We start from the raw sequence: 24,492 nt of genomic DNA on the forward strand, positions 1-24,492 counted from the left end.
TAAGTGCTGACAAAATAGTCATTTTTTTAAAAAGGACGAAATTTCTTGCTGACGAAAATAAATGGTTTCACAGTATGTCCATGCATATGATCCATCTCTCCATTCTGGCTGCAGCTACACCCTGGAGTGCAACTACAACACTGGAAGGATGGTGAACACTGTCCCTGCGGCCTATGGGGACGAGGGTAGGGCAACACCCCCTCCTTTAGCAGGCTTTCCACCCAAATACACTATGGCACATTTTGAGGAGGTTTGTCATTGGAAAAGTATTTTAAATATCAATCTATATTATTAATTATTTTTTTGCATTTGATTAAATTATGTTTTAATTTTTAGCTAGGCTGTTTTTGTAGAGAAAACCGGAGGTATTGTCATAGCCAGCTCGTCGAGTCGTGTCATGTCCGTCGTCCTGTCCGCCTTGTGTGCCGTGATAAAACTTTAACATTTTGTTATAAAATTAAAGTGCTTCAACCTACAACTTTGATACTTCATATGTAGATGCATCTTGATGAGTTCTACATGCCACACATATTTTTGGGGTCACTAGGTCAAAGGTCAAGGTCACTGTGACCTCTTTCAAGCTTTTATTTATTCAAAACTGCACCCGCAGCCGAGCATGGCACCCGTTATGCGGTGCTCTTTTTTATTTTTCAATTTTGTGTGTATTGAAATCGGTTTGATTGTTTAACTGTTTATTTTGTATGTATTTGATACTGTTTTTAAACCTGTTTTATTACAAAGACTTATTTAATATGCAATCCTAATTAGGAATATGATGTAATTTTCATAGTATATAATGATAAATAAAACCAGGACATACCTCAATCATTGGATAGTATTTTAAGACTAAAATATGTTGCAATAATTATGTCAGTTTATTACATTTCATCATTAGGCCAAATTGATAATATGCAATAACTTAATAGTCATTTGAAAACGTATCTCTCTGAAGCAACCATTCCATTGCTGCATTAACCCTTTCCCCCATAAGAAGCAAAGTGAAAATGGCTTTTGCACCCAGCACAAAACCAGAACAGCCTGCGAGTAACTCGCAGTCTGTTCAGGTTTTATGCTGTTTGCTGCTCATCAATAATTATTGGTTGGAAATGAAGCCTTTGAACTTGAATTTAGTAAGAAAGGTATTTAATTAAATATAACTTTCTAGAGGACACAAATGCGTCAACATACGTATCTAAGCGGTAAAAGATTAAATATTTGCTTCTAACTTTTTCTATAAAGTGTCATGAGAGGTTTTTCGATCTCATAATATGACAGGGACAAGCTTCTGACCCGACTGCAAAATGGAGCTAAGCTGGCAGCAAGTGGCAGAAGACCCTTTTTTACATTACGCAGCTAATATGGAGAAATATTTGATTGTCCATTATCCACCTGTATGCTTGCTACTAGGTTGGCCGGGCACTGGCCATTGCTGCATTAGACATGTATGACGTGAATCCCTGGTCCCGTCTGACCCTGTCAGAGCACACCAGCCTGACTGGGCTGAGAGAGGCTGTGAGGAGATACCTGCGGGGGCTAAGGGGCCTGCCCAGGGGTCCCAGAAATGTGAACAAGCCTCTCTCTAGGACGAACAGGTATGTAACATCCTGATACAGATTGTGGGTATGAACATTTGTGTCTTGTTCTGAGAAAACTGGGTATAATGCATGTGCGTAAAGTGTCGTCCCAGATTAGCCTATGCAGTCCGCACAGGCTAATCAGGGACGACACTTTCCGCTTAAACTAGATTTTTGGTAAAAAGGGACTTCCTTTAAACGGAAAATACCATTTAGGCGGAAAGTGTCGTCCCTGATTAGCCTGTGCAGACTGCACAGGCTAATCTGGGACGACACTACGCACATGCATTATGACCAGCTTTCACAGAACAAGACACATTTGCTGGGTGCATCTCTTTTCTTGGTCATGATTTCTCAAATGTAAATAGACAGGGTTAGTGCAAAATAGTTTTTTTTAGCTTTGCTCAGCATGCTTATGGTGAGTATTTGGGATTGCCGTTTGTCCATCTTGAGTTGTCTGTTGTCAACATTTGCCTTGCTAACTCTCTAGAGGGCTTATTTATTTGCCGATCTTCATGAAACTTCGTCAGAAGCTTTGTCCTAATAATATCTTGGACGAGTTTGAAAATAGTTCTGGTTGGTTAAAAAACTTGGCTGCCAGGGTGCTTGGCATTTTTCCTTATATGGCTATAGTAGAATCTTGTTAACACTCTAAGAGTCTCATTTATGGTCCAAACTTAAAGAAAACTGGTCAGAACATCATTCTGTTCTTATGATATCTTGGATAATTTTGAATATCGTTCCTGTCTGTTGAAAAACAAGTCACCCAATGGGATGGGGGCATTTTTCCTTAAACAGCTTTAGTTAAACCTTTTTAACACTCTAAAAGTCACATTTGTTGTCTAATCTTCATTGAACTTGGTCAGAACATTTGTTCAAATGGTATCTTGAATAATTCCAGAAATGATTCCGGTCTGTTGAAAAACATTGCCGTGAGGGGGCATGCATTTTCCTTATATGTCTATAGAATATTTTTGTTAGTTCTCTAGTTTAAGATTGTTGTGTCACAATTGTTGAGTGTCAGTGTGTCTTTGCATTATTCTGTTTGTTCCAGAATTAACAATTTAACATTATTCAGAAACAGAAAAATCTACATGTAATGTATGGAAATGTACTGGTTGCTGCTTAGTAGCAGATCTAGGTTTTTAAACAGATTTTTAGTATCAATTTATCAACTAGTATTTTTTCTAAGATTCAACTAATGAGGTCAAGTTTTGTTGTGTAAGTTTGAAAAGGTAATTTGAATACTGTTAAGCTGTTATTTGACTGAAAATAGGTATTGCTTTTTGTCACTTTGTCACGGACTGAATACATTATAGCAACATAAAATACTCTTTGAAAATGGGAAAGTTATTATAGGGTTAAAACATAAGTAATTTGTTATGAGACAATGGCTTTTTCATGTTTTAAAGTTGCTGAACAAAACTGAACAGTAGTTTAAAATATAAAAAGTTTCTTATTAATATGTTAAAAATTAAACGTCTATGTAACATGCATGTTTGAAGGTTGGCATTCATTCACATATTTGGCCAAATCTGATGAGATATCTTATGACAGATTTAAAGTACAACAAATATTGTTGATAATATAAGTGTGCATAAAATTATGTATATTATCATAATGTTCCTAAAATGAAGGACATGTGAAAATATATTAAGACAAATAATACAATTACTGTACTAACATTATAACAAATGTGTTTGCAAATAAATGTTTGCTTATTCTGAAACTGTACCATTTCATCTATATTTGTCATGTATTTTATTTAGTTACATGATTCACTATTGTAGAAAAGTATTTTTGTTTATAAATGTGCAACAAAAAATAGTTTCCCTACCTAAATCTATGCAGCATTAGTGGACCCCCATCAAATCAGAACAACAATCGTGGTCGCTATGGAGGTGCCGTTGGTGGTGTTGGCAGTGGAAACACGAGTGATTCCTCGATACAGTTGCGGCAGACAGTTTCTCGGCAGAATCTTAGTGAGAGCAATATAATGAACCAGAGTGTGGTGTCCCGGTACGCCAAGAGAGACTCTGCCAACGTTGTTCGGAGGGAATTAGGACCTGTCAGGGAAAGTAGGTGTTTAAATTATTTTTTTAGTAAAGAATGAAGGTGTTATTGTGAAACTGTGAACTACCACAGTAGTGTGTTAAAATCTTGTCATCTTTGTTTTCTTTTTTATACTCCCACAAACGAAGTTTAGGGAGGTATATAGGAGTGAGCTTGTCTGTCGGTCGGTCTGTCTTTCGATCCGTATTAAGTGTCCGCTCTCTAATTCAAGTCGTTTTCATCTGATCTTCACCAAACTTGATCAGATGTTGTATCTAGATGATGTCTAGGTCAAGTTTGAATATGGGTCATGCCGGATCAAAAACTAGGTCATGGGGTCACTTAGTGCTTTTGTAACATTCAGCATGGTGTCCGCTCTCTAATTCAAGTAGTTTTCATCCAAGCTTCACCACACTTGGTCAGAAGTTGTATCTAGATGATTTGTAGGTAATGTTCGAACATGGGCCATGCCTGGTCAAAAACTTGGTCACTGGGTTGCTTAGTGCATTTTAAACATTGAGCATGGTGTCCGCTGTTTTATGTGAAGACAACATGCAAAATATTCTGTGTCAATGCGGCATGTGGGGGTATTCGTTACGTCTGTGACAAAGCTCTAGTTTCTATTGTTGAAATATCATATACAAATGCCTAAGAATGGTCACCCAGCTCAGTTGGCAGAGTGCTGGGCTACATTTGGGGATGGTGATGAGGTTATTGATATGGCCATTCTCTCCATGCTTCTGATATAAGTACAGCCGTTTTCAGTTTCTGACATAAGAATGTCCATTTAAGAACATTTTTGAAAAGGTTTATGCTCAGCACTAATTTACAGAAATAATGTTGAATCCAAACAAACAGGCAAGAAATATTAAGATATTATTTGACTAAAATACTGTTAAATTTAAAAGAACAAAAACAATCAGAAAATATAAAAATGACCAAATAATATTGCTTTGGTTAACAGCAGCATCTCGCACATCAATAGTACAAGCTCGTCGTAGGGCTGTCAACCAATCCAACCAACTGGTCAGCAGGTCGGCGCCCCAGACCTCATCCTCAACTGGATTGCAACCGGTCAGTCTCACTATGACAACCGGGCCACCAGAATCGCGCCAGTTCTCAGCTGGGAGCGCTGTGAATCAGTCATCTCACGTGGAAGAGGAAGAAAAGGTGGAACAGCTGAGAAGCATGCACACCCTAGTATGTAGGAGGCTAGCAGTGGATTGCAGTTGGGCATATAATAAATGAGCCGCGCTCTGCGAAAATGGCTTTATGCATTTGCGTTAAGTGTCGTCACAGATTCGGCTGTTCGGACTCCATAGGGGATTGAGGGATGACACTTTCCGTCTAAACTGTATTTAAAAAAAAAAATATTCCCTTCGTACAAAAAATTCCATTAAAGCAGATAGTGTCGTCGCTTATTTGCCTGTGCAGCTTGCACAGGCTTATCTATGACATTTTAATGTCATAAATACGTTACCTACTATCTATTAGCTTATAGCTTTCCAAGGGGAATTAACTCATCCGGAATTTTAACTGGGAACCGGCCACCTCATTACCGTAACACAGGCCAGGTTAAACATTACTGCAACGCAACCTAGGCAAAAATCGGTAACCAATCCTCAATATTCTTTCCGGATCGACCAGGTGTAGACGTGTCTTTTACAGCTCTGAATTGAAAATTGTTTTTCGATTTATTTCACTTGGTTGATTGGGGTTTTTCATAGATAAATTGTGTTATTTATCTTTGTACTTCTTATTCGGAATATTTTATGTGGATTTTATGGACTTTTGTTTCAGTTGTAAAGGTAAGCCATGCTTGCTTTTGTTGAACAATCGTTTATTTCTACCATGCTGGGTGTTTTAGGCGCGAAAGAGCACGTGCAAAACGTTTTTTTTTTTTTTTTTTTCTAATGCGTGAAACTTGTTTTCAGCTTTGCTGCGTTTTAGGTACATTCTCATGTACATGAGCACGTGTATATCGTGATCTTCGTCAATACGCAGTTGAGGAAAATTGTACAGTGTAAATATTCTTCTAATGCGTTACGAGATCGTGCAAAGCGTGCTCTTCTAATTCTTTGACAGATTGTTTATCATTTGCCATTGTGTGCAAAAATGATTTTACATTTCATATGACAATATTAATTGATGATCATTATATTTTCATCTGTTTTGAATTAAACTTTTGTTTAATTTATGATCTACGGCAGTGGTATTATACGTACCATTGACTTTCTCTTTTACAATAATAACTTAGAGAATGTTAATTATTTTCATTATGGACAAATAATGATTTTATGTGCCGCATGATAATCTGGTCTGTGACCATTTTATTATTGAATATGTTTTGCTCTTGTCTTTCATATAATCGACTTAATGATGGTCGCAGATACAAGAGATGATAAAACCCGATGACGTCGCAGATCATGGATGACTTATTTCATGTTCAAATTGTTGAAACTTTATTGTTTCAGCCTTGCCGGGTTTTTGTACGTACTCATGCACTTGAGCACGAGTTTTTCGTTTTTCCTCTTCAATAAATAATTGAGAAGGTAATCCAACTAGGATTTCGTGCCTTTTTCATCAAAAGATTATTGAGGCCAATTGTACAGCGTTTGTTTGTTTACATATTGTGGTTTAACTTTTATTTAATATTTTAACCATTGTTTTTGTCTTTTGTAGGTTCTTTCTGTTTCTTTTGTTTCAGAAATGAACTTACAAAATAGAGGTTCATGTGGTCATGTCAAGACAAGGTGGAATTTCCACAACACTTGCCTTGCATGTACCGGTTGCACCTGCTTCACAAATGTGCGGTGTGCGTATTGTGGGCTTATGACACAGCTGGTCGCCGACGGACATCGATCAGCCACAACGCAACGAACCTACAACAGACGTTGATTGTCCGGTGACTTCACTGGATGATGGTCTTTAAATTGTTTTGAATATACGTACAATTGATGTTATCTTTTACAATAGTAACTAAGATAATATTAGTTAATTGTATTATATGCTAATAATTATTGTGCCATATGACAATCTGGTCTAGGACCAGTTAATTGTTGAATATGTTTTAGTCTTATTTTTCATATTCAACTACACGATGTCTGCAGAGAGGACATCTGATGATATAGCCTTCGCTATTCTTTCCCGGGCAGGATGAGATCTATTAGTAAATATTGCTTAGAAAGTAGATCTACATCACACCTTATGGCACCAAGATGGGAAGAAGAGCCATACGTCGGTAACTGCCCGTTGGCGGTGACCTTGGAGGGTCATCGCCGGTGACAGTACTGTTCACTTAGTGACGGTCCGTTCACCGGAAAACAATTTCCGGGTACTGTTCCCGTTAATTGAGGCGAGACGGGCAAGACGTGGAACACGGAGCTACCTCTCCGTCGATCGTCGTCAGACCATTGGGGCGTTCGCCATTTACCGGTCTGTGCCCGTAGACGTTGACCACGGAGCAACAACGGTACGTCGGTCAATGTCTCATTCAGGTTTGTTGAGGTATGTATGATTATAACATATATACCTAACGTTGACCACGGAGGTTCAATACTAGTGACGTCACAGTTTCAGAGATGTTCCTGTAACACGTTGAGGAAACGGTTCCCATTAACATAGACGGACAAGACGTGGAACACAGAACTATCGCATCGTCGATCGTCTTCAGACCATGGTGCTTTCGCCTTCACCGGTCTGTGCCTGTAGACGTTGACCACGGAGCAACAACGGTACGTGGGTCAATGTCTCATTCAGGTTTGTTATGGTATGTATGATTGTAGCATAGTATACCTAACGTTGCCAACGGAGGTTCACACTAGTGACGTCACCATTTCATATTTGTTTCATGAATGGTCCGTTACAGAACACCAGTTACCGGGGACTGATCCTGTCATGGAGAAGAATATCCGTCACGGGTTCTCGGTACCTAAGAAGAACCTTCTTACGTCGGTTTTTGCCCGAGGACATTGACCACGGAGCAACAACTGCACGGTGATTAATGTCTATTCAGGTATGTATTTTATGAGACATACTGTATCTAACATTGCAGGTGACGTCACTGTTTCATATTTCATGATCGGTCCGTTCACCGAACACCAGTTTCCGGGGACTGATCTTGTCATCGAGAGGAAATTTCAGTCGCCGGTTCCCGGTACCTAAGAAACGGGCAAGACGTGGATTACGGCTTTTCACTCTCCGTCGATCGTTGCTAGACCTTATGGCGCACACCATTCATCGGTCTTTGCCCGACATGTTGACAACGGAGCTATAACAGTACGTCGGTCAATGTCTCAGTCAGGTATATAAGATAAGGAAGGTAAGAATAAGTAAACATCATCTGACTTCTTATTCATCTTATTCGTCCACAGATACAACAACAGTAGACGGACACGCTATTCTTCATCGAGCACTGGCCAGAAGAAGAAGTCGTTCATCATCATCGGATAGGATAGACATCGAAAATACCTCGCTTTCAATGAGCAGTTCTCGTAAGCGTTCACGTCAACGCTCATGTAGACATTATTTTGGAGACTTTATTTCCAGCGTAGCCAAACAATATTTCGGCATCGCAGGTATATTGGAATTCGCCATTCATCATGTATGGATTTCCGAACCTACTGGTCATATTGACGTTTTCTATATTATTCCTTTACGGAATATCATATCACCATTACACATGTGTTGGTTTTCTTAGGCATCCACACATGTTGCAGTCACCGAACCTTATTTGTATACGAACATTAGTTCGTTTAAATTTCAGGCTTCGGGATTAGGTCATATTGCCACCACGACTACATTGGACACTTTGTGCCTATCATACTGATAATCTAACATTGTTTTCCGATTTACAGTATCAGTTAGATGACTTCTGCACCAGTTATTTTCATCCTGACGCAGTCTTATTAGGACCGATTCGTTCCGATCACAGCGCACCGATCTCCGGACACCAGTCACCGATCAAAACAAGTAGTCGTTTTCTTCCTCCTCTTCTTCGTCATCGAGGGGGTTCGTCATCATTGCCATCGGAATTGAGTTTTGGCTCGTTCTTCTTTGTCGAGCAATACTCGGAATTCATGTCAGACCATATGGATTCCATCATATTTTGGCATTAAACCAATAACGTTACCGGTCATATTAAGGACCGTTCCGGTTAGGTTAACAGTTACCAATCACCGGTATTAACTTGTGTTTTCATCGGTCATAATTTGTAGCAACGGTTATCTTCTACTTTTCTAGTTGTATAACCCTTGCTATGATTCTATTGAATCCAATATTTTATGGATTGAACAATTTCCATGACATTTTTTTTTTTTTTTTTTTAATACTCGTGTTCTACTGATGACCGTTATTTGCCAAATCATCTACGCTGATTTGGTTTATGGTTGAATTTCCTTACCAGCTAATCCAAATTGGTGCTGGATATGAATTACTTATACTATAAGAATATGAAATACATCTATCTGTTATTTCTACTTCTATCTCCGCCGACTACATGCAGACTATTGGTCTTGCAGTTTGTTCGGCTGAAGCGAGCTCGAAATCTTATATTGGGCTCGAACATTTCTATTTGATCTAGAATTATATTCGAGAACCTTATGTTAAATTTTAACATACCTTAACCTGTTGGATACAGACGAGCATTCTTTTTAGCTCTTTTTCATTTATAAACATTTTCACGACTCGTTTGTGATGATTTAAACTAGCACACATCGGTCGTGGTTTATTTCCAGACACAGAGGTGAACATATTATCACTCATTGTATTTTTATTCCAGGAACTTATTCGTTATTTGCAAGATAGCAGGTCGTCTCAACGCCTGCAGTTCTTTTTCCTTTCGGTTAAATGAAAATTGATTTGCGCATGCGCGCCAGTGTTTTTCCAAATCGCTTACACGTAGATGCTAAAATGTTTCGAGGAAAGTTGTTTCTCATCTAACGCTAGTAATGAGCAAAATGCGATCATAGATCGCGAAATGCGATCATAGATCGCAGTGTTAATGCTACACCGCGAATGCAGTTCGTAGAAATCTATCAACAGCGTGTGCGATTGTTATACATTGTCCACTTGACATAAACTGGATACTTAGGTTATTCTATTATTTTGCCAGTTTTGGAATATCTTAGTGAGTTTTTGCCATATTTTTATGGTATCTACTTAGTGAATCATGTGATTATGGTTCTACGACCTTTTAAGTCTCCTGTACAATTAATTTCAGGAACTTCTGCACAGGTCAAATATCATATCTTAGAGAGAAATATGTATACAGATCCAAACATGTGCCACTACATGTCTGGCCATTATTTAGTTGTTTCTGCAGAAGAACATATTTCTGTTAGAACTTCAATACTTGTTACTTTTGAAAGGATAATTCCATCAGAACGGTATATGAGGTTCCCTGGAAATTCTTTTTGACTGGGTATTTGAGAGCATAGTTATTACCTTAATCACTCTGCTAGATGCATACATCTTTTTCTTTGATGATAAGAAATGTGTTCTTCTTTCCATCAAGGATAGAGATTATGCTTTCGTATACCTTGTTTTGTGTTAGTCATCACAACTCTGTGCTAATTTGGAACTGATCCAAGCTATGGAACATTAACACTATGTTGTTCGTTCTTAAGCGGTTTTGGCTTGTGTTATTGGGTTGCTTGATGAGCTTCCTATGAATTTTTTTCATCAGCCTTATTAACAGTTCCAATATAATTTTTAAGACGGGTTTTTCCTTCTAATTATGTCTTTACCATACTGAGAAGTGAAATTCATGCTTTTTCTGTTGAATAAGACCAATTTCAGTTCGATCTAATGTCGTCTTCACTTTATTGTGTCAGCCAGGATTCCTTGCTTATATCAACTCTATATGACTTCTCAAAATCTTCAAGTTTCCAAGTTTTCTTAAACTGGTAGACATGTAGATAAGGATAAACTTCTATGGCCAATCAGGGCTTTGAAGTTCTATCTCAGCAGTGTTAGTACATTCGAGGTTCTAAAAAGACACTCTTCATTTCCCTAAAAAAGGGGGGGGGGAGATGTGTCTGCGGTTTCTATTAACTAGGGTTAGACCTCTACAAGGAAGGTTTACTCTTATCTCTTATCTAAGGATTCATTCCTTTTTAGGATCTGACCGCATGAAGTAAGAGCTTTGTCTGGTTCGTGGGCGTATATTAATCACACCCCACTTCTTGACATGCTCCAAGTTTTTTTCTGTAGGAATCCGACCACCTTTTTCATCTTTTTATCTTCTTTTTCTGAAGTGCCAACAAAACCATTTGTATGTGTTTGGTCTTGTTGTAATTTCAATAACGGAAGTGTCTTCTTTTTGACATAGACATATTTACTCTGTCTGATGAGTCAAAATTAATACCGTTTTAACGAAGATAACCTGATAAACCTTGTTTTGGGTTTTGGCTGTCATTAGCTGGTAACCCTTTTTATGGGTTCTACTGTGATGGGAAAATATTTACGAGCCTTCCCACCTCAGCTTCAAAATCAGCTAATAGATAGTAGGTAACGTATTTATGACATTAAAACAAATTTTTAAAGTAAAATTCATTTTAATTATTAAATACTTACCTACTATCGGTAAGTCCCACCTCCCACCCCGCTATTCGATTAATATTTTGTATATGTATTGAAAGAATATTGAGGATTGGTTACCGATTTTTGCCTAGGTTGCGTTGCAGTAATGTTTAACCTGGCCTGTGTTACGGTAATGAGGTGGCCGGTTCCCAGTTAAAATTCCGGATGAGTTAATTCCCCTTGGAAAGCTATAAGCTAATAGATAGTAGGTAAGTATTTAATAATTAAAATGAATTTTACTTTAAAAATTTGTTTTATGCTTATACATTAAGCTGTGTTTTCCCAGAGCCATGCTCAAATAGTTGTTTGTTTCCACTAACCTCAAAAGTGTTGACCTACCTTCCATTTGTTTAAACTGTGCAATGCACAGAGTGGGCTTTTGGGACTGCTTTTTGTATGTGTTGCTTTTGCAGTCTCTGTCAACATTTCATTCATACGTCAGCTGTGCTTATTTTTAACAAAATTTAACAGGCTTGATTCATGTGTGGTCATCTTTCAAAATTATGAATTTCCAATAATTCTCTTTATTTGTGTATCTTGTTCACGATAGGGTTTAATATATGGTGTGTACCATCTTTTAGGGTTCATCCAATAATTTAATTCAGATTATTGCGCTTGGATTATAACAGTCCACACCTCAGGGATCACATGATTCATAGTGGCTTATATGGTAAAAAAACTTCTCTGCAACTACATGTCAAGCTGTCCACTACTGATTGTTTTCCATTTATGTACCTGGGGTTAAAACTTACCACACCACAAGGGTCAAATTTTTTTTTTAAAGTTGTATCGTAAATAATTTTAAAGACCTTCGTATCTTAAAGGGCATCATGGGCATGTTCTGAGCAAGATCAAATCATGCCCATGGGGTCAAAACTGGCAAGCCCCTGGGGTCATACCTTAATTTTCTTCAAAGCACTGATCCATCACTGTAATCTACTGCGACCAATATGGACAACTGCTTTCCTGCAAATCGTAATAAGCACTGTACTTGCTTTATATATACTCAATGTAGGGCTACATTCAACTATTTAAAACTTAAACCTGATAATATCTTTAACAATCTTCCGTGAAAGGGTCAGGTGCTTTATATTTAGTGTGTAACATTGTATAGTGGCCCTTTCTGGGGTCAAAACTGACTACTCCCCAGGGTTTACATGATCTTTATAGATTTGTTGTAAATAATTTTAAAAATTTCATTAACCACTAGTCCGCAGAGGTTTCTTATTTTGTATGTAAAATCATGTTATATTCATAAGCAAAGTCGTTTATACCATGCCATACAGGTAACGTTATATGTATAGGCATAGACACAGGGGCTAAAACTGTGCAGACCTAAGTTATGCATAATTTATATTGACTTATATAATGAAATAATTTTAAATATTTCAAAAAACACAAAAGCCAAGAAGTGTTTCATTGGCATGTTTTTGCAAATGATGCCACTGGGATTAAAATTCACCCTGTCAGGGGATATGGTACTGACATGTGTTATATACATTATAGAATTATATATCATAATACATGAACTGAAGCTACAAAGCACCCAACTTTGATATTTGGTATGTGACATAGGATTAGGTTCTCTTCAAATATTTTTCTAATCATGCCTGTGTCTTTAACTGACATATATCCTCATTACACAGGTTAGTGATCTAGGGCCATCTTGCTTGGAGATGTTAGTGGAAACAAGCAACACATTTTTGTTTGGCCTTATTAGTGGTTTCATAAAGACCTGAAAAGCTGGTAAATTATTCTACTACATTGACTGAAAACTTGAAGCTGTTCCTGTCCAGTTTTTGAAACTTTAGTTAACATAAACTAAAAAATCACCTTATACTTGTTGAGACCATTTGCCCTTTTTGAAACTTAATGAAACCCCTTTGTTGTTGTAATCATTAATTGCAAAAACATGTCTTCAATTAATCATTGTGTTAACAATGATTTAGAGTTCTGTACATATGAATTTCAAGCAATAATTACTATTGCATATTGATTCGACAAGGAATTGTTAAAGTGCAACTTTCAACATTTTTTTTTTTTTTTTCAAGATCAGAATAATTTAAAAGTCCATATACGCTCAAAATCAATGTTCTCATGAATACCTTGTTTTTGCGACGCTGCTCGAAGTCAGTATCGCGTTCCTTTTAAATGTTCGGATATTGTGGCGGGATATTAACATGAAATATATTTTCGCACACAGAATAAAAACAAGCATTTTATATCTTGTTAAATCCATACCACATCTAGTGTTGAAAATTTGGCAATTGCTATACGGAACACTTTTTTTTTTATGGGAAAACTTTATTTTACAAAATATTTGTTGATTTTGAGTATTTATGTTACTTAATTTTTATTTTTAAATTAAAAATGTATTTGCAAGTTGCAAAAGTCCCAAAATCATAACTTGTAGCAAGGTTCGGTAATCTCATTATGTTTACTGGCCTAAACTCCAATTGTTAATTCAACGAAATAAAGGTTCATTATCAGATTTTTTTACCTCATGTCGGGTAATCTCTGCATAATATCAAATATGCAAAAATGTGTCTTAGCAGTATGCAGTCAGCATAGCTCAAGACCAGTCTTGAAGGCTGGGAAGGCAGAGGTTGGTCTTCAGCTAGGCTTGAAACATATGGTATAAGACCCATTTTTTGCATGACATGGTTCATATGTTATTGTAATTGCACATTACTCATGGGCTTTTTTTTATGAGTCTTTTAGAAGATTCCATATCATATCATCTTATTGACTACATAAAATATTCAGTCATTTATAAACAATACATGTATAAATGCATGCATTATTATGTAAAAGCATGTAATCTTTGCATTTTTTACAAGCTAGAGTCATTAATACATGTATCAATGTTTTTGTTTTGGTTTGTTTTTCACTGTTGCTAAAAATAGATAAAGAGTATATTTTAAGTAACTTCAGTTATAATGGGAGATAATTTTTATGAAATTGTGTGTGTTGGTAGCTTACATACTGATCTAGCATGGGATCGCATTTGGAGCCAGTCGGTTCAAGGTCACTGCTACTAAAACCCAACAACTAAATTGCTTAGCACAAACTAGGTTTGAATGAAGGGACTTTGCTGTAGTTTTGTGTGAACATGCTGACCTAGGTGGGGGTAACATTTGGCACCAGTCCTGTCAAGGTTCCTGTTTAAAAAAAAAGAGAAAAAATGTCTCCATTCATAAATTTACTTTGCTGTGATGTGTTGTGTTGATATTTTATGTGTAGCTAGCATACATGTACATGCAGACTTGGCTTTGGATTGCATTTTGGGGCCAGTTGGGTCAAGGTGAAGGTCACTGTTACTTAACATTGTAGACTAGTTTTTAGTAATTAACTTGAGTTTTGATGGAGGTTATTTGTTATTAATGGCCACTTTATTTGTTGTATTGTACATTTTCAGGTATAATTTTGTATATTTCTATGAAACTGTTACAGATAATCACCATCAAATATGTCCTCATTGTCATAATATCATATATCAGGTGACTGTAACTTTTTAAACAGTCTGTTGTTTTTTGTGTGGTGAAGTTGCTAGATGTGTGAACATTTGCTAAATTTGACCATACAGGTAATTGTGCAATCATCGTTCAGACCTGTGTATTGCACAAATGAAATCATTGCCAAGTTTTTAATCTTTGTACAGTAGAGACCATCAGTACCCACAAAGAGAATAAATTCAACATTGTTTGTAGCATACTGTGCTTTTAATTTATGAAAACAGGCATGACTTATTACTTGCTTTTTAAATTCTGACTATCACAGCCATGGAATTATTTTGTTTGCTTTAGCTGAACTGTATGTATATCAAGTGTGTAAGTATTGTATCATCTTAACATTTCTTTATCAGATGCAATAATACCACTATATATAATGTGGGTTAAGCCCTGCTTTGGGGAGCTACATATACATTTGTGTTCACAGATGGCCCTGGCTAGAAGAAGTGGGAACCAGAACAGCCGTATCCCACTTCCCACTGGACGGCACTTCCTCAATCTGTCTCCCACTGACCTCCCACCTCCCCGTACCCCAATCACCAACAATCTTCGCCCACCCAAGTCAGCGACCAATCGAAGGCCCAATCAGGTCCTTGATAGGTCACTTCCTCTTGAGTCTCCCTCCACCCACAGGTAATAGCTATGGTAGAACACTTCTGATTGCATTTTGAAGGACATAATATGTGTCTTGTTCTGAGAAAACTAGGCTTAATGCATGTGCTTAAAGTGTCCTCCCAGATTAGCCTGTGCAGTCCGCACAGGCTAATCAGGGACGACACTTTCCTCTTTAATTTTATTTTTCGTTAAGGAAGTCTCTTCTACACGAAAATACGGATAAGGCGGAAAGTGTCGTCTCTGATTAGCCTGTGCGGACTGCACAGGCTAATCTGGGACGACACTTTACGCACATGCATTTAACCAGTTTTCTCAGAACACGACACATATTTATGTTATTCCTATCCTTCTCAGAGGCAAAGTGAAAATTGCTATGTGCAAACAGCATAAAACCAGAACAGCCTGCAAGTAAATCGCAGTCTGTTTAGGTTTTATGCTGTTTGCTGCTCATCAGTATCTTAGGTTTGGAAATGAAGCCTTTAAAACTTGAATCTAGTAAGAATTGTCTTCAATTAAATATATCTTTCTTAGAGACTACTTACACGTCAAAATACGTATCTATATGGGGCAAGGATAAGCATATTTAGTTTAAACCTATTTATTTTAGCTCTGTTGCATAGAAAGCCTAAGGGTTATTTGAAACGCTCTTTAGTCATTTCCTGGGACTAGAACCAGTACTTGGTGTAAATGGAGGAGATCTAAAGAATGCACCACAGTGGGGATCAAACTCTATTACACCACGGCGACCTGCATATTCAAGTTAAGCATATTTAGGTGTAAGGATCTGCTTTCTATATGAGCTAGTTTTGAAGTATAGTGTCTGCCTTGGTACCAGTGTTCCAATGTTCATTCTGAGCTGGGCTGTTTTGGTCAGAAATAAATTTTTATATCTGACGTAAATAATCCATTATGTGTGTATGAAATGCCAAGGATGTCAGGACAGAAATTTTTCGAAAATGAAGGCAGAGCATATAGACTGGCAAAGTTTAAGGATCATTTATACTGCCTAAGTAATTGAGCTAGGTCTTTAGCAACAGGTTACATCGTCTACTGTTGAATTGGGAAGTCTGTGTATCAATCTATATCATTAGCTTGGAATTTTTCCAGTTGGTATTACATATTATTATGTTTATGTTCATAGCAGTAGTTATTTATGGGTGTGTTTTTAGCTCGACTATTATATATGAAATATATATAGTGGAGCTATCCTACTCACCCCGGCGTCGGCGTTTCTGTGCCGTTTTCGTGCAAATGTTCAAGTTTTCGTACTACCCCAATTATTTTCATTGTCCCTTGACATATTGCTTTCATATTTTGCATACTTGTTTACCAACATGATCCCAACCTATAAACAAGAGCAGACAACTCTATCAAGCATTTTGTCATAATTATTGCCCCTTTTCCACTTAGAATATGCAGCAAATGTTAAAGTTTGCGTACTACCCCGAATATTTTCAATGTCCCTTGACATATTGCTTTCATATTTTGCATACTTGTTTATCATCATGACCCCAACCTATAAACAAGAGCATACAACTGTATCAAGCATTTTGACAGAATTATTGCCCCTTTTATACTTAGAATATGCATATTATTGATAAATCTATGTTAAACTTTGCGTACTACCCCAAATATTTCCTATATCCTTTGACATATTGCTTTTATATTTTGCATACTTGTTTACCAACATGACCCCAAACTATAAACAAGAGAAGACCACTGTATCAAGCATTTTGACATAATTATGGCCCCTTTTACACTTAGATAATTGAACATTTTGCTTAAATTGCCATAACTTCTTTATTTATGATCACATTTTATTATTACTTTGACAAAACAACACTTACCTGAATACCATAATGGATTCCACCCAAACAATACCCCACGCCCCTACCCAGAATCCCTTCCCCCCCCAACCCCCCCCCCCCCCAATTTTTTTTTTTGTTAAACATCATCTAATAAATTACCACACACCACATTATACCCCCCTCTCAACCCCCCTACCCCCAAACCTCCCCCCCATTTTTTTTTAACATCTAATAAATTACCCCACCCCACATTATACCCCCCTCTCACCCCCTACCCCCCCCAACCTCCCCCCTCAATTTTTTTTTAACATCTAATAAATTACCCCACCCCACATTATACCTCCCTCTCACCCCCCCCCCCCCCCTGCTCCCCCCTACCCCCCTCAAAAAAATTTTGTTTTCCTTTTTTAATTTTTGAAAGATCGTCTAATAAATGACCACACCCCACATTATACCCCCTCTCACCCCCCCCCCCCCCCAAAAAAAAAAAATTTTTTTTCTCACTTTTTTTTTTTAAAGGATAGTTTAATAAATTATTGAATATGAACAATTTCCCCATGATGGCTTACGTCAAGCACTCGAATAGGCGAGTGTGCTGTCCTCTGACAGCTCTTGTTAGCTGATCTGAGCACAACATGCTCTTTTCCTTTTTCTTTGTCTGTTGGGTTTTGTAAATTGTCATTATTGACTTTTGAACATAAGAGGCCACAGTTATTGCCAAATCATAAAAAAACTTGGCCAGACCATTGTATTAAACTCTTTTACAATGTAAATAAACGGTAAAAAAGCATAAAATAACAAGATATGTGCTTGTCAGAAACACTATGTCCCCTTTTGTGCGGCTTTGAAGCTATATATTTGACCTTTGACCTTGAAGGATGACCTTGACCTTTTACCACTCAAAATGTGCAGCTCCATGAGATACGCATGCATGCCAAATATCAAGTTGCTATCTTGAATATTGCAAAAGTTATTGCAAATATTAAAGTTGGGGCAAACAAACAAACAAACAAACAGACAGGGCAAAAACAATATGTCCCCCACTATAGTGGTGGGGGACATAAAAAGAAAATTTGTTGGATTCCGTGGAATGTTGATTTTAATTCACTCGTGATCATAGAAAATATATATAATATTATTTATGATAATCTAAAAATAGATAAAGGAGTTCCGAAAATGTGTTATTTTCACCGATGAAAATAACTATTTGTGTATTTTCACTGCTGTTATTTTACTGCAGAAATGTCATATATTTTATCATTAGGAATAAAAGAAAATGCCATCTTTACCCCAGGACTTTGACTCCAGTTGGACAGTTGAAGTCCAGCGAGTCCAGAGAGAGCCGAGAGGTCCTTGACCTTCACAAAGCCAGTGCGACCAGTCTGACCAGCAACACCTCCAGCAAACCCAGCCTCATAGAGGCCAACATAAGTGCTAATGCCAGTGAACCGTAAGCTGTATATTGATTAATGCTGCCTGTTATTTTCTTTATTTAAGTCAGTTCAGATGCGAATTCCAGTGAATTGTAAGTTGTTAAATGATTCCCTGTGTTAAAGTGTTATATTTCATTCACCTAATAAAACCTTAAGTATTTCCATTTATGTGCTTATGCCAGCAGAGCCGAATTTGTAAATGATTGGCTGTTTTATTGTCTTTTTTTTCTCACAATTTTAATGAAATTTGGCCTTGTAGAGGCTAGCATTATTACAAATGCACGTGATTTGTCAATGATAAATTGATTGAATATTAAAGATAATTTTATAAACTCCCTGCCTTATGAAGAATATGCTAATATAAGTGCCAATACCAATGACATGAGTTTTCTTTTCATACTACATTTGATTAAACAAAATCAGTAAGTTAGCCTTTGGCGATATTAATTACAAATTTTCTGGATAAATTTAATAAATTATGGTATGGAATGACAATCAGTATCAGACCTTTTTTATTATATGCTTTTTAATTAGCAAAGAAAATTAATATTTACATAAACATTATGATAAAACCCTAAACTTTTTTGCAATGCGGTGTGTCAATTGACATGGCAACGTCATTCCAGCAAGATAACGTATTGCAATTGGTGATTCAAACGAAAGATTTGCTCAAAAAGCTATATTAGAGATGTGTATTAAAAAATATTCGCAATGGTTAAATAACATTTAGACAAGACAAATCATGCCATCAATCGATTGACTATTAAAGTTTGCAATTTGGTAGTGCTCAGACAAAGTCTGGAGGAATCATACATTTGTTTTTGTGTTTCAGCGATTCTCAGAAGAGACGCAAACGATACACATTCATTAAACGTCGTAACCTGAACAATCCTGTTTCAAATATGAACAAAGCCTCAAGCATGGTAAACTCTAGAGGCATTGGCAGACAAGGTAGCACGGCTGACTCAGGGAGTGAAGTGGACAAAGCAAGTAAATCTAAACGAAGGCGAAGGAAGTCGTCGAGGAAAAATTTGACCTTGGCGTCTCCCTCTTCAGATGAACCAGAAGGTATAAGCTTTATGATTATGTCTATTTTAAAAAACAATAACATTTGCATAGTTGCTTATTTATTTTTATAGTAACACTGCACTTAATATCTTTAACATACTATACAGGTAATAAAATACATTTTTTTTTGAACTGCTGATTTATTTAGAAGCAGTGCATTGACTGTTGTTTGTATTCAAATGGAATCACACAATTGGATTATTTAAGATAAACATATAGATTTTAAAATGTGTGATAGAACCTTATAAAAATAAATGAAAAGAATCAGATGAAAAGGTTATGATTGGTTTAACATGCGTGTATTATTTAAAAAATCGATTTAACAATTATGCCCAATTTTGAATGAGATCTTACCTACCATAAAAACTCAGTCATACGTCTACGTGCTAATATATCGGGGAATAAAAATGGTACAAAAGGTTGCCAATATGTGCAATTCATAATTTGGATCAAAATTACAAGTTGAAAATTGAAAATCAGTGTAAGTACATTTGCGACCCCATCAAATTGATTGTTCTATTCTAAGACACAACTACCTTGTTTATCTTTTTTTATATAGTAAGTAAGTAAATAAAGATATTATAGTTGTTAAAAACATCACAACCTTGTACATTGATATCTAATAATACTCCAACAAATAATGTGAAGTGTTTTATTAAATAAAAAAATACACTTACGTAATTTACTATCCATGCTGATAAGTTAATACACATGCACAAATTATTCATCCCTCAAAGAAGGAGAGTATATTGCTGGGGACCTGTCTGTTTGGGGTAAGGTTGGTCAGATGGCTGGTACGAAAACCATTTTATTTCTGTATTATGTTATGAGAACACTTTGACCTACCATCATCCACATTGGTAAGCTGTTTAGTTGGGAGAATAGGAAGAAGCCTGGTGATTTTGAGGAATAAGTCAAAGTTCAAGATCACAGATGCTTGTAATATGACATTCAATTAGAACAATATTCATTTTAAGAACCATGATATCACATGAAGACTTTCAACTTTGATAGAACACAATGAGATCATTGGTTACTGATCACTGTTGTTATTGGATAGATATGGTTTTGGCAGCAACAAGATGTGTGTTTACCATTAATTTTGTATCCTCTTAGACAGGGGTTAACAAAAAAGTTCCAGCAAGTTTATGTTTTTTTGTGTGTGTTTTTTTGGTTGGTGTGCATACAATGTTTGCAAAATCTCTTGTTTTCAGACGCTTTATTTTAAATAAGTGGATGTACAGTTATTTTTTATTGAAAAGTGTTTGTTTTCTTCAATTTACCAGTCAACAGCTTTGTGAATAATTAAGGGTTGTGTTGAATGTTGTCCGATTTTTGTTGTACAGTGATCCAAGGATCTAAGTTCAAGCCTGTACCAGGTAAACATGTTTGTGCTTAAAAAGAAGACATTCTTTGTGACTTTCCTGCAATGCTTTTACAATGTGCAAAAAACTTGATTTAAATGATGTTCTCTGTCAATAATCGCTTTGAAAATAATTGTACTTGTGGAGGATTTTTGAATGTGCATCTGACATTGGGTCATACAGGGAGCTTTCAGCTTGTTGTTACATTAACTAATTGGTACTTGTGTCAGAGTGGTGTAATGTTATGTATAATAAGAGCTCTTAAAATATTGAAGTCTGAACTTAAAGGGTACTTGGTGTTATTTCCAACTTGTATTTTAATGGCTACTTTTTTTGGAGGGAGGGGGGGGGGGCTTGTATTTGTCACCATGCATTACTAACACAACTAGGATGTTTGGCTAAAACTTTTTAAAAATACTGCCTTTAATGTGTTTGAAGAAAATACAAACATCAAGACTTTCCTTTTATTTTTGAATGATATTGTTTAATTGGTCTAATATATATTCATGGAGGGGAATTTTTTTTCTAGTACACACTTGATTCAGATTCAATATAGAATAGACATTTGATTGATGGCACTATATGAAGATTGTTAAATTATTTTATTTAGCACTTCATACATTGGTCAAAGTTTTAGAGAATAAAATGTTGACATTGAAATTGTATATACTCACTTTACGTGAATTGCCAAGGTGCACAAAAAGTTTGCGAAAAAAAACTGTTAGAGGAAACTTTTTGCTCAAAAAAGTTATGTAACAGGAAATTTGAAGTGGATTAAAAACAAGCTTGCTTTTTGCATGATGTGCATTTACTTTTAATCTTACAAATTTTGATATGTCAATAGAGGCCTAAACAAGATAGCATATTAATGTATGTTGTTAGCTTCATTTGAAATGATTTGCTGTGTAATAATTTTGATGAATGCTGACTTGATAGTAAATAATAATAGATATTTTGGTTTAATGGAATGCTTGAAAAATTGCTGTTGGGACTTTCAAAATTGATTGCCATGGATATATATTTGGTATCATTTTCATTGGAAAATTAATTTTACGTATTTTAAAATTGCTGAAGCCTGAAATGGAAAAAAAGTATGATTCTAGCAAACTTATATTTTACATTGAGGAATTCGAATGTTTTGTTACTGGACCGTATAATATGCATGTATAATTTATATGCACTAAAATCTAAACTGTGTGTATAAAAGCACCTGTCATTCTTTTTGTTCGTTGTAAGCCCATTACACAAACAATTAAGTGATACTGTTACGTTTTTCATCTTGGAATTTCCCAGGCTTCAATGGTTGTATGACGAAAAGTCCTATGCCATATACAGCCAGAACGGATGTTAAGTCTTATCAGGAACTGACCTTTCCACTAACGAGACTCCAAAACTTTCTGTGACTTAGCAGATAGCGCAGATCCTGACTAGAATGCGCAATGGCACTGGGCTGGCCACATATGGTATAAGACTAATTTGTGCATGAGGTTTTATTGTTTGCACTCCATGGTGTGGGCTTATTAACTGTGCTGGAGATAACATTTTAAGCAGCTGGCAAATTGCATTTACTTGAGAAATTTGTATATGATAATTTGAAGTTTTGTATAAACATGTATATGTTAATTGGTTTAATTTGTTTGATTTCATTGACTAATTTACCATATGTTTGTGTCTGCATTCTGCATATTCAGTTTTATTCCTAAAAATTAAACAAGTTAATAACAAGACTGTTGAAACTTCACAAGTTGGCAATATGTATTCGCAAAAATTGCTGGATGTTCATTTTAAATATTGTTCTTTCAAAATAATTCAGCAATTTTCAATGCTAGGCTTTTTGATTTCATTACTGTTTAATCAAAATGATAATATAAATAAGCAATGAAAACTGTTTAAATAAGATGGAAGTGTTTAATGGAGATGATATGTATTTTAGAACAATATAAATTCCATGTCCCAGGTTGGCTGCCTCAGTTGTTAGAACACTGGATTACAAATTTGAGGATGTTTAATTTGAAATACAATATATCCGCATGACTTGCATGGGGAACCCGGGATTGTTTATGAAGATTTATGTGCAGGGATTCTCCCCCTACCTCTAATTTAATTAGGGCAGTTGTCAACTACAGGCATAAGTACTTTATCTTATTACTGGTAAACAAGCTAACCCAAGAAAAAGTGGGAGCATATTAACTGACTGCTGAGGTATGTCTGACATTTTTTGATAAAAAATAAATTCAGATTTCTGGCTGCTTACAATGTGAGTTAACAGCCGGGCAAAATTGCGTCTAGGCAATACTCATTGGTTTTTTGTTATTGCACAGTGGATTTTAGTTTGATCACTGGAGTGGGCGTGGCAGGAAACGCTGTGACCTTGTCACCGAGGTAACCAGTTATTGCAAGGTCACATGGTCATTTGGTGACCTTGACCTTTGACCTGTGGAAGCTTATGTCTCTGCAAGCATTATTTCTGTTTTGTTTTATTTAATCACTGTTATGTGCATTTTTCTGTGATTTGACAAAGCTTTGTTTATTTAAAAAAATGTCCATTCACAATTACACATGAAAACAGGTTAGTGCCACATGTTTGTAAGAATCTTAAAATTCATCAGCCACTTCAGTGACCAGTATGGAATGGAAAATAAAAAGAGTAAATACAATTTTAGCCAGGGTAATGTTTTCTCAATACTCAAAACTGGTTTAAAAGAACCATCTTAATTTCCATTCGCTGTTGATATTTATTTTCATCAAGGTATTTAAATAAAAAGATAATTTATAAAAAATTACCAAATCACAGAAAATGGTTTTTGCATGCTTGCACAACATTCTTGGCTTGTACTATATGTACTATAATAACAAGACATCATAGCCATGTAATTATATTTACATTATGGTGATTTGGTTTTAATTGTATGTAGATTTGTTGGTAAACATTTACTCAATGTATATTTTCATGTGTATGAACAGGATTTGGGTTATATCTGTGTTGATTAGGTTAAGTACTCCATAACTAAACATTATTATGTTCCCCACCACTATCCATGTAGTGGGGGACATATTGTTTTTGCCCTGTCTGTTGGTTTGTTTGTTTGGGTGTTTGTTTATTTGCCCCAACTTTAACATTTGCAATAACTTTTGCAATATTGAAGATAGCAACTTGATATTTGGCATGCATGTGTATCTCATGGAGCTGCACATTTTGAGTGGTGAAAGGTCATGGTCATCCTTCAAGGTCAAAGGTCAAATATATAGCTTCAAAGTGGCGCAAAAGGGGACATAGTGTTTCTGATAAACACATATCTTGTTTTTAATTTGCCTTTAATCTTTTTTAGGTCGAAACTGTTTTTCTTGTGGAGTATTTTTGGGGAAAAGTGATTTAACCAGATATTGTAACATGGTATTGAGGCCACATGTTGTATGTTGAAAGTTTGTTATCTCATTATATGTTTGATAATATGTAACATAAAATGTTTGCAGGTGTGGTATGT

The 24,492-nt window shown here is 36.1% G+C and overlaps 1 protein-coding gene across 6 annotated transcripts in view; it reads left to right on the forward strand.

The window, feature by feature from the left end:
- The window catches only part of LOC127841093 (cytosolic carboxypeptidase-like protein 5), a 60,735-nt gene that overhangs the window by 20,278 nt on the left and 15,965 nt on the right, over positions 1-24,492 (forward strand). For 2 of the 6 annotated variants that reach the window (XM_052369648.1, XM_052369649.1), the window contains exons 9-15: positions 115-250; positions 1,408-1,592; positions 3,426-3,652; positions 4,591-4,826; positions 15,147-15,352; positions 18,437-18,592; positions 19,408-19,643. In XM_052369648.1, coding sequence (XP_052225608.1) covers positions 115-250; positions 1,408-1,592; positions 3,426-3,652; positions 4,591-4,826; positions 15,147-15,352; positions 18,437-18,592; positions 19,408-19,643 — 1,382 coding nt within the window. Of the gene's footprint in view, positions 1-114; positions 251-1,407; positions 1,593-3,425; positions 3,653-4,590; positions 4,827-15,146; positions 15,353-18,436; positions 18,593-19,407; positions 19,644-20,989; positions 21,023-23,328; positions 23,390-24,492 lie in introns of all 6 variants that reach the window. The other 4 variants (XM_052369644.1, XM_052369645.1, XM_052369647.1 and 1 more) reach the window with 4 other exon arrangements.

Source organism: Dreissena polymorpha, chromosome 8 (assembly GCF_020536995.1).
Source record: "Dreissena polymorpha isolate Duluth1 chromosome 8, UMN_Dpol_1.0, whole genome shotgun sequence".
NCBI classification, from domain to species: Eukaryota; Metazoa; Mollusca; class Bivalvia; order Myida; family Dreissenidae; genus Dreissena; species Dreissena polymorpha.